This window comes from Capra hircus, chromosome 26, assembly GCF_001704415.2.
Source record: "Capra hircus breed San Clemente chromosome 26, ASM170441v1, whole genome shotgun sequence".
Classification (NCBI taxonomy): domain Eukaryota; kingdom Metazoa; phylum Chordata; class Mammalia; order Artiodactyla; family Bovidae; genus Capra; species Capra hircus.
The window spans coordinates 41,188,676-41,199,225 of record NC_030833.1 but is presented as its reverse complement, the minus strand read 5'-3'; the positions used below and the strand labels follow the sequence as shown (position 1 = coordinate 41,199,225).

The 10,550-nt window shown below is 38.8% G+C and overlaps 1 protein-coding gene across 1 annotated transcript in view; it reads left to right on the top strand.

Moving 5' to 3' along the window:
• LOC102188374 (gastric triacylglycerol lipase) overlaps positions 211-10,550 on the top strand; it is an 81,467-nt gene continuing 71,127 nt past the window's right edge. Inside the window, 6 exon segments of the mRNA XM_018041126.1 lie at positions 211-267; positions 269-313; positions 521-638; positions 1,605-1,739; positions 1,742-1,799; positions 5,521-5,633. Coding sequence (XP_017896615.1) covers positions 211-267; positions 269-313; positions 521-638; positions 1,605-1,739; positions 1,742-1,799; positions 5,521-5,633 — 526 coding nt within the window.

The window sequence follows — 10,550 nt, the reverse complement described above, 5'->3', positions numbered from 1 at the left end:
ATCATGTACACAACTGAAAGAAAATAACCAGGAAAACAGAAGTGTTATAAAACCATCTAATAGGCAAGGCAATAAAACAAGAAGAACCAGAGGATATGGTAACAAACAAAAACTCTGTGAAGCAAATAGCAAGGCAGCACAAGAACCCTGACTTTATACTGAAACATTTACTGCATCATGCTAATAATTTTTTTCCTTAGTAGGTTGAAAATGTGGTGGTTACTTAAAACAGTGTGTGTCCTCCATGTGTTTGGAAATACATTTTGTTTTCCTCGGGAAAAAAACTAATAATCCTGAGGCCAATATAGATGTTGTAAGTTATTACTATCACTAATTAAAACACCTCCAAAGGCTGTCACTATTACTTTCATTCATTCTTTTAAAATTTCTTTTATTATAAAATTTGAAAGCTCTCCCTACATAGTATATGAAACCTACCAATATGAAATTCTACCTTAAGAATCATAAAATTGGCCGAGTAAACTCATAAAACTAAACGGTCTGTCTTTTCTCCATTCAGAGTCAGATAATTTCCTACTGGGGTTACCCAAGTGAAGAGTATGAAGTTATCACTGCAGATGGTTACATCCTTCAGCTCAACTCGATTCCTAATGGGAAGAATGGTGCTAATTATTTAGGTAGGATTTATGTGATGGAAAAAGATGAGTATCTCAAATCTTGAATCAAATACAATCCAGTCAGATATATTCTAATCACAGAATATGAGATTAATTTGCTCATAAAAAACATAGAAACTTCTTGAATATTATGCTGAGGGTCTGAATGACACTTGATTTACATTGGATTCTATAACAAAGTGGAGCACACACTGGCCCATGAATTTGATTTGGTGAACTGGGTGGAAGCCTCTGAATAGAAGCCCAACCCAGAATTTTCAACCAGTTTTTCTCTGATATTCTTCGGTTTACCCAAGTGTGGATTATCATTGCTCTTCCTGGTATAATAGCATAGTTCTGGTTCACTCCTCTTTTCTGCCTTAAGTGCTTACAGCAAGCATCATTCAAGCTTAGGAGGGTATCTTTTTTTTTTTTTTTTTCTTCGATTATCTGCACATGAGATTTTAAAGACCCAAAGCATTCCTGTTTCTGGAGATTTCTCTTTCAGTTTTTCATGAAGTGTAAACTCTTTATATGGATATATAAAAAATATAAATTGTAAGCCCTAGAAATTAAAATCAGTAACTAAGGAAAACTGTGCTCCAGGAAGTGGGATAAGAAGAGAACATGGGACCCCATAGATGATGTTGTAGTTCTTTTGCTCTGAAGATTAAGGAAAAATATCAGTATTTGGGGTGTGTGTGTGTATGTGTGTGTGCACTCAGTTGTGTCTGAGTCTTTGTGAGCCCATGGATTATAGCCCACCAGGCCCCTCTGTCCATGGTATTTCCCAGGCAAGAATACTGGAGTGGGTTGCCATATCATTCTCTAGGCGATGTTAGCATAAAATAAATATAATGAATTGTTAGCATATTTCTTTTGGATACAATCCAATCAGTCCTAACTATATTAAAGTGACTTGAAGACCTTTGTTATACTTTCAGATATATTTTCTGCTATCAAATATTTTCAATGCTTTCTTTTCAGCCCAAAAGCCAGTTGTGTTCCTACACCATGGCGTGCTTGTAACTGCCAGCACTTGGGTTTCCAATCTTCCAAGCAATAGTCTATGCTTTCTTCTGGCAGATGCTGGTTATGATGTGTGGATGGGGAATGACAGAGGACTACTTGGTCCAGCAAACACTTATACCTAGATCAAGATTCTAAAGAATTCTGGGCTTGCAGGTAGGGGAAAAAAGTTTGTTTTATTTTGACATAAAAATGTGTTGAATGTGTTTTTAAATTAGTAATATTGATATAGTTTTGTAGAACTCGGAAGGTATTTCAGTGGAATGAAGGTATTTCATTAACAAATGTAGCTTAAATAATATTTTTAAATATTTTAAATGTTTATATGTAAAAGTTATTCTAGATGTTAATTTGTCTGGTTATTAATGAGCCTAAGAATTTCCTGAGGGTTCTGTGGTAAAGAATCCACTGCCAATGCAGGAGACCTGGGTTCAATCCCAGGGTCAGGAAGATCCCATGGAAAAGGAAATGGCAACCCACTCCAGTGTTCTTGCCTGGGAAATTCAACAGAGAGAGGACTCTGGAAGGCTATAGTCCATGGGGTTGCAAAAGAGCCTGACATAACTTAGAGGCCTAACAGCAACAAGAATTAAAATGAAAATATGTCCAAAAACATCATTTCCTATTATTCCCCAGATTATAAAGAATTCCCCAGCTTCCCTCCAAAACACCTGTCCTTTTCATTATAGGGGACTGGAATGCAAAAGCAGGAAGTCAAGAAATACCTGGAATAACAGGCAAGTTTGGCCTTAGAGTACAAAATTAAGCAGGGCAAACACTAACAGATTTTTTCCAAGAGAATGCATTGGTCATAGCAAATACCCTCTTCCAACAACACAAGAGGCGATTCTATACATGAACATCATCAGATGGTCAATACTGAAATCAGATTGATTATATTCTTTGCAGCTGAAGATGGAGAAGCTCTATACAGCCAGCAAAGACAAGACCAGGAGCTGACTGTGGCTCAGATCATAAACTCCTTATTGCCAAATTCAGACTTAAATTGAAGAAAGTAGAGAAAACCACTAGACCATTCAGGTACGATCTAAATCAAATCTCTTGTGATTATACAATATAAATGACAAGTAGAATCAAGGGATTAGATCTGATAGACAGAGGTCCTGAAGAACTATGAACAGAGGTTCCTAACATTGTGCAGGAAGTGGTGATCAAAACCATCCACAAGAAAAAGAAATGTAAAAAATTTGTCTGAGGAGGTCTTACAAATAGCCGAGAAAAGAAGAGAAGTGAAAGGCAAAGGAGAAAAGAAAAGATAAACCCATCTGAATACAGAGTTCCAGAGAATAGCAAGGAGAAATAAGAAAGACTTCTTAAGTGATCAATGCAAAGAATTAGAGGGGAAAAAGGAATGGGAAAGACTTAGAGATCTCTTCAAGAAAATTAGAGATACCAAGGGAACACTTCATGCAAACATGGGCACAATTAAGAACAGAAATGGTATGGACCTAACAGAAGCAGAAGATATTAAAAAGTGGTGGCAAGAATACAAGAAAGTCTTAATGACCCAGGTAACCACGATGGTATGATCACTCCCCTAGAGCCAGACACTGTGGACTGCAAAGTTAAGTAGACCTAAGGAAGCATCACTATGAACAAAGCTAGTGGAGGTGATGGAATTCCAGCTGAGCTATTTCAAATCCTATAAGATGTTGCTGTAAAACTGTTGCACTCAATATGTCAGAAAATTTGGAAAACTCAGCAGTGACCCCAAGACTGGAAAAGGTCAGTTTTCATTCCAACCCCAAAGAAAGGCAGTGCCAAAGAATGTTCAAACTACTGCACAATTGCACTCATCTCACAGACTAGCAAAGTAATGCTCAAAATTCTCCAAGCCAGGCTTCAATAGTACGTGAACTGAGAACTTCCAGATATTTAAGCTGGATTTAGAAACAGCAGAGTAACCAGAGATCAAATTGCCAACATCTGTTGGATAATAGAAAAAGCAAGAGAATTCCAGAAAAACATCTGCTTCATTGAGAACGTTAAAGCCTTTAACTGTAGAAAATTCTTGAAGAGCTGGGAATACCAGACCACCTTACCTGCCTCCTGAGAAATCTGTATGCAGGTCAAGAAGCAACAGTAGAACTGGACATGGAACAACAGACTGGTTCCAAATAGGGAAAGGAGTAGGTCAAGGCTATATACCACCCCCCTGCTTGTTTAACTTATATGCAGAGTACATCACGCAAAACGCTGGGCTGGATGAACACAAGCTCGAATCAAGATTGCTGGGAGAAATATCAATAACCTCAGACATGCAGGTGACACCACTCTCATGGCAGAAAGTGAAGAGGAATTACAGAGCCTCTTGAGGACAATGAAAGAGAGCTGGCTTAAAACTCAATATTCAAAACACGAAGATTTTGGCATCTGGTCCCATCACTTCATGGTAAATAGATGGGGAAACAATGACAGACTTTATTTTCTGGGGCTCCAAAATCACTGTAGATGGTGACTGAAGCCATGATATTAAAAGACACTTGCTCCGTGGAAAAAAAGCTATGACAAATCTAGACAGTGTATTAAAAAGCAGAGATATCACTTTGCCGATATGGGTCCATATTGTCCATATAGTCAAAAGCCAATATAGTCAAAGCTATGGTTTTTCCATTAGTCATGTGTGGATGTGAGAGTTGGGCCATAAAGAAGGGTGAGAGGCAAAGAACTGATGCTTTTGAACTATGGTGTTGTAGAAAACTCCTGAGAGTCCCTTGTACCGCAAGAAGATCAAACCAGTCAGTCCTAAAGAAAATCAATCCTAATATTCTTTGGAAGGACTGATGCTGAAGCTGAAACTCCAATACTCTGGCCACCTGATCAAAGAACTGGCTCATTAGAAAAGACCCTGATGCTGGGAAAGATTGAAGGCAGGAAGAGACGGGGATGACAGAAGACAAGATGGTTGGATGCCATCACTGACTCAATGGCCATGAGTTTGAGCAAGCTCTGGGAGATGGTGAAGGGCAGGGAGGCCTGGCTTGCTGCAGTCCATGGGGTTGCAAAGAATCAGACACAACTGACCCACTGAACAATAACAACTCCAGTTTTCCAAATGTTCATCACTTTGCGAACCCACCACTACTTTTTTGCTTTAGTCTTTTCAGAGAAATATAGAGAAGAGAGGAAAAGGCAAGGGTAAATGTGTCCATGGTTACTTTTTACCACAGTGTGCATGCGTGCTCAGCCCCTAAGTCATGTTTGACTCTTTGTAACCCCATGGACTAGTCCCCACCAGACTTCTCTGTCCATGAATTATTCAGGCAAGAATACTTGAGTGTGCCGCCATTTCCTCCTCCAGGGTTTTATCACAGAAAAGTCAAATAATATAATAGCATCAACTCTCGTCAGTTGCCAAAAATAATTTAAGTTTCTAGTTTTACTTCTGTATACCTGGAAATTATTATAGCATATTGCATATTTTAGTTTTCCTATCACTCACTTGACAGTGATTTTTGTGCACTACGTATTTTTAAATGGTATATTTCTCGAAATTCTCTTATGGGAAAGCCATATCTTTCCTATATATCTTAGAAGTTGGGCTCTAGAACAAGAGCACTCTGAAATTTAGTCTATCACTTACTGGTTATACTCACAGACACATTTCCTGTTTCCTCTGTTCTAAAATGTCCATAGTTACTTTGGTCAAAGGTATTTTGTGAGCATGGAATGAAGTGGTGCTTAGAAGAAGGTAACATGTTAGTAGCTAACAAATAGGAAGTGTGAAATGAATGTTAGTTCTTATGATCCAGGTGTCCCTACAGAGGGCTTTTTAAGTCCATAATTTAAGGTATGAAGATAACTTTCTTATTATAATAAAGACTTAAAACAAGTTTTATTCATTTTGTTTCATGCAATTTGATGAAATGTTAAAATGTGATCTTACAGCCAACATTGATTATATTGTGAACAAACCAGGACAAAAGCAAATTTATTATGTGGGCCATTCCCAAGGAGCACTTACTCGTATGCTAAGAAATAATGAAATGTGATTGTGCTATAGTTTTTATTTTTTAAATAACAGAAAACTTTTCTTGTTAAAAAGTATTTTAGAAAGTATACTTATTCACTACAATTATTTAGAACATATAGACAAGCCAAAAGAGAACAATATTAAAAGCCAGTGAGTATTGTTTTATTATGGCATATAGGTATATGATCCTTTAAAAATGATTAATGGATATCATCATCTATTAATGTGATCTTTCCAATCATACCGCACATTCTAAACAAGATGTATGTATTAGAATTACCTAAGATTCTCTACAACTGGAATTGCCAAGACTGAAGACTTGGCATGTGTGTTCAAATTTTTTTTTCCTTTAGTGCTCTCTTTAAAAAAAATGTTTATTTATTTATGAATATGCTGGGTCTCTGTTGCCACACAGGATTTTCTTTAGTTGTGACAAGTGAGTGCTACTCTCTATTTGGGGTGTGTGAGCTTCTCACTGTGGAGGCTTCTGCTATTGCTGAGCACAGGCTCTCGGGCATGTGGGCTGCAGAAGCTGCAGCATGTGGACTCCGCAGCTGTGGCTCCTGGGCTCTAGAGCACAGACTCAGTTGTTGTGGCACACAGGCTTAGTTGCCCTGGCACGTGGGATCTTCCTGGATCAGGGATCCAACCTGTGTCTCCTGCATTGGCAGGTGGATTCCTCATTGCCGAGCCAGCAGGGAAGCCCTTACAGTGTTTTCTTAACAGAAGGTTGATGTGTTGATACTCTTTAGAAAAAGTCTGAAGTTGCTTGGTATGGTTTCTTTGATCAGTGACATTCTGCTGCCCAGCGAGTTTTGTTTGCTCTTTGCCTGAGATCCCATCTAGGGTAGTATGCTACTGCTGCTACTGCTGAGTCACTTCAGTCGTGTCTGACCCTGTGCTACCCCAGAGATGACAGCCCACCAGGCTCCCCCGTCCCTGAGATTCTCCAGGTAAGAACACTGGAGTGGGTTGCTATTTCCTTCTCCATTGCATGAAAGTGAAAAGTGAAAGTGAAGTTGCTCAGTCGTGTCTGACTTCGCTACCCCATGGACTGCAGCCTACCAGGCTCCTCCATCCATGGGATTTTCCAGGCAAGAGTACTGGAGTAGGTTGCCGTTGCCTTCTCCGAGGGTAGTATGAGGCATATTAATTTACATCCTGAAAGATCAGATGCTTCAAAACTTTTCAGTTGGACAGTAAAACGTTTCTAATTACTTCAGGTATTCATTCTTTAAATGCGCAGTGTATTTACTATTTGAAATATACTTTGTTGGCTATTATTTGCAACATTATTTGGTATTTGCAATGTATACACTAAAGAAATCTCATTTCCTCAAAGCTCACAATCTAATAAGGCAAAGTTTGTCTCCCTCATCACTACTGGTATTTTGCTGGGGGTCAGGGTTGGGGCTTGCCTGCACATAGTAGGATACTCGCACCGCCCCCTTCTGTCCTTGCAGTTATGATAACCAAAATGTCTCCAGACTTTTTCGGATGACCCTTGGGGACAAATCACCACTATGGAGAATTGCTGCAAAAGGGATGATGCTTTCAGCAGGCTTATAGTCAGTCAAGTGAACCAGAATGAGGAGAGTATAGAGGAGAGAGTTAAATAACCCAGCATAGGAGGCCAAGCTCCTAGGGTTCATAATACTTTATGGGCACCTCAAAATAGTTAATTACTTTCAAAATCAAAAGAATAAAGGAATATAACTCATTTTGGATTATGTTCATGTCAACACAGTCACAAAACATGGTTTTTACATAGATTTTGGGGTGGGAGTGGAGAGAAAGGGACCTGTGAAGGCAAAAGCGTCTGGGCCTTGAAAATAATTGTGTGGCCATGGAAGGAAACATTTCCTTCGATCACAGTTATTAGGGATTTTGTGATAAAAAGAAAGAGTGTTGAACTGCACCTTGAATATGGATGGTTTTTGAAAGAAAGATGGCCCAGTCTCTGTTTTAGAGAAGAGGTCAAAAGAGGAGAGGATGTATCTAGGCCCTCAGTAAGTGTAAACAACATTTAAAGTGATCAGTGGAGTCAAAAGCAGGTGAATCAGCCCAGAGGGGAAACTGTCCTGTGACCTTGCAATTCTACTCCTGGACGTTTATAAAGAATAAAACACTGTAATTCAAAAAGATACATGTACTCCAATGTTCCTTGCAGCACTATTTACAATACCCAAGATATGGAAGTAACCTATATGTCCATCTCAGATGAATGGATAAAGAAGTTGTGATACATATTTACAATGGAATATTACTTAGCCATTGAAAAGAATGAAATAGAGAGACCTAGAGATTATCATACTAAGTGAGATGTCAAATAAAGACAAATATGATACGATATCACTTATACATGAATCTTAAAAAAATGCAAATGAACTTATTTACTGAGCAGAAATGGACTCACAGACTCTGAAATCAAACTAATGGTTACTAAAGGAGAAAGGTGAAGGGGGAATGATAAATAGGAAGGTTGGGATTACCATATACATATTATTATGTATAAAATAGAAAATCAAAAAGAACCTACGATAAAGTGCAGGGAACTCAGATCAATACTTTATAATAAGCCATATGGGAAAAGAATCTGAGAAAGAATATATATAAAACACTGAATTACTTTGCTATACATTTGAAACTAACACAACATAATAAATCAACTATACTACAATACAAAATCAAACCAAATGAAATTTTAAAAAATAATGCTGAAAGCCTAAGGGAAATTCTTCAATGGGAGGAGAAATGGTTCATTTTACCCAGATTTTTTACTAATGAAATAAAACAACAGGTGTCACTGAATATTAAATTATGGATTTAGCGACCACAGGCAGATTGGGAAAAAGACAAACAAAATGAAATTCCAAGAAATTAATCTTGTGTTAGTGTGCAGAGTCAGAGAAGGGATGGCACCCCACTCCAGTACTCTTGCCTGGAAAATCCCATGGACGGAGGAGCCTGGAAGGCTGCAGTCCATGGGGTCGCTGAGGGTCGGCACGACTGAGCGACTTCACTTTCACTTTTCACTTTCACGCACTGGAGAAGGAAATGGCAACCCATTCCAGTGTTCTTGCCTGGAGAATCCCAGGGACAGGGGAGCCTGGTGGGCTGCCGTCTATGGGGTCGCACAGAGTCAAATACGACTGAAGTGACTTAGCAGCAGCAGTGTGCAGAGTAAATTGTAGAGGAAATCTTTAGAGACCACTTTGGAATATATGGTAAAGATAGCAACCCTATTATGTAATCATAGGTAAACTAGCCAAGTAACAATGAAACGTTGAGGCAAGACAGAACTCAAGTAAACTAGTCTATTTTCTTGTTTACTTTCAGCTTTTGGAGAATTTTCAATAAATCCACTACTGGCTGAAAAGATTAAAATTTATTTGGCACTGGCTCCAGCTACTTCTATTAAAAACACAATTTTACTGCATCCTCCTACTTTCACCAAACCAACACAATTAAAGGTTTGTGACTCATTATAGCATATGCTTATAGTTTCCAAAATGAGGAAATGTGAATAATACTGAAGAACAGAGATGCTTACATAGGCTCCTGCTGGATTAAAATATTCCATTTTCCCCACTGGCTTGGGTATGTAATGCAGCGTTCTCTGGAACTGGATGATGCATTCTGCATTGTTTTCAGCCTTGCATCACCCAGTTTATTTTACCTTTTTCCTTATATCTATCATCAATCTTTTGAAATCATTATTAGTCCTTTTTTTATATGTAAATCCATAATCGGTATTTCTCTTTCAAGTTTTGTGTGTGTCTGTGTTAGTTGCTCAGTCATGTCTGACTCTTTGCGACCCCATGGACTGTACAGCCTGCCAGGCTCCACTGTCCATGGAATTCTCCAAACAAGATTACTAGAGTAGGTAGCCATTCCTTTCTCCAGGTGATCTTCCCCAGCCATGGGTTGGTCTCCTGCACTGCAGGCAGTTTCTTTACTGTCTGAGCCACCAGGAAAGCCCCTTCAAGTTTTACTATCATGTAATTTCCTTTTAATTTTACACACTGAAATTTCATAAGGTTGTACGGGGTTTTTTCCCCTTTCAACTTCCTTTCTGTTTGCTGCCACCTTGCCTCTATCTAGGTTGGTCATAACTTTCCTTCCAAGGAGTAAGAGTCTTTTAATTTTATGGCTGCAATTACCATCTGCAGTGATTTTGGAGGCCCCCCCCCCAAATAAAACCTGACACTGTTTCCACTATTTCCCCATGTGTTTCCTATGAAGGGATGGGACCAGATGCCATGATCTTCATTTTCTGAATGTTGAGCTTTAAGCCAAATTTTTCACTCTCCTCTTTCACTTTCATCAAGAGGCTTTTTACTTCCTCTTCACTTTCTGCCATAAGGGTGGTGTCATCTGCATATCTGAGGTTATTGACCTGGCATTCTTGATTCCAGCTTGTGCTTCTTCTAGCCCAGTGTTTCTCATGATGTACTCTGCATATAAGTTAAATAAACAGAGTGACAATATACAGCCTTGATATATTCCTTTTCCTATTTGGAACCAATCTGTTGTTCCATGTCCAGTTCTAACTGTTGCTTCCTGACCAGCATATAGGTTTCTCAAGAGGTAGGTCAGGTGGTCTGGTATTCCCATCTCTTTCAGAATTTTCCACAGTTTCTTGTGATCCACACAGTCAAAGGCTTTGGCATAGTCAATAAAACAGAAATAGATGTTGTTCTGGAACTCTCTTGCTTTTTCGATGATCCAGCGGATGTTGGCAATTTGATCTCTGGTTCCTTTGCCTTTTCTAAAACCAGCTTGAACATCTGGAAGTTCACGGTTCATGTATTGCTGAAGCCTGGCTTGGAGAATTTTGAGCATTACTTTACTAGCATGTGAGATGAGTGCATTTGTGTGGTAGTTTGAGCATTCTTTGGCATTGCCTT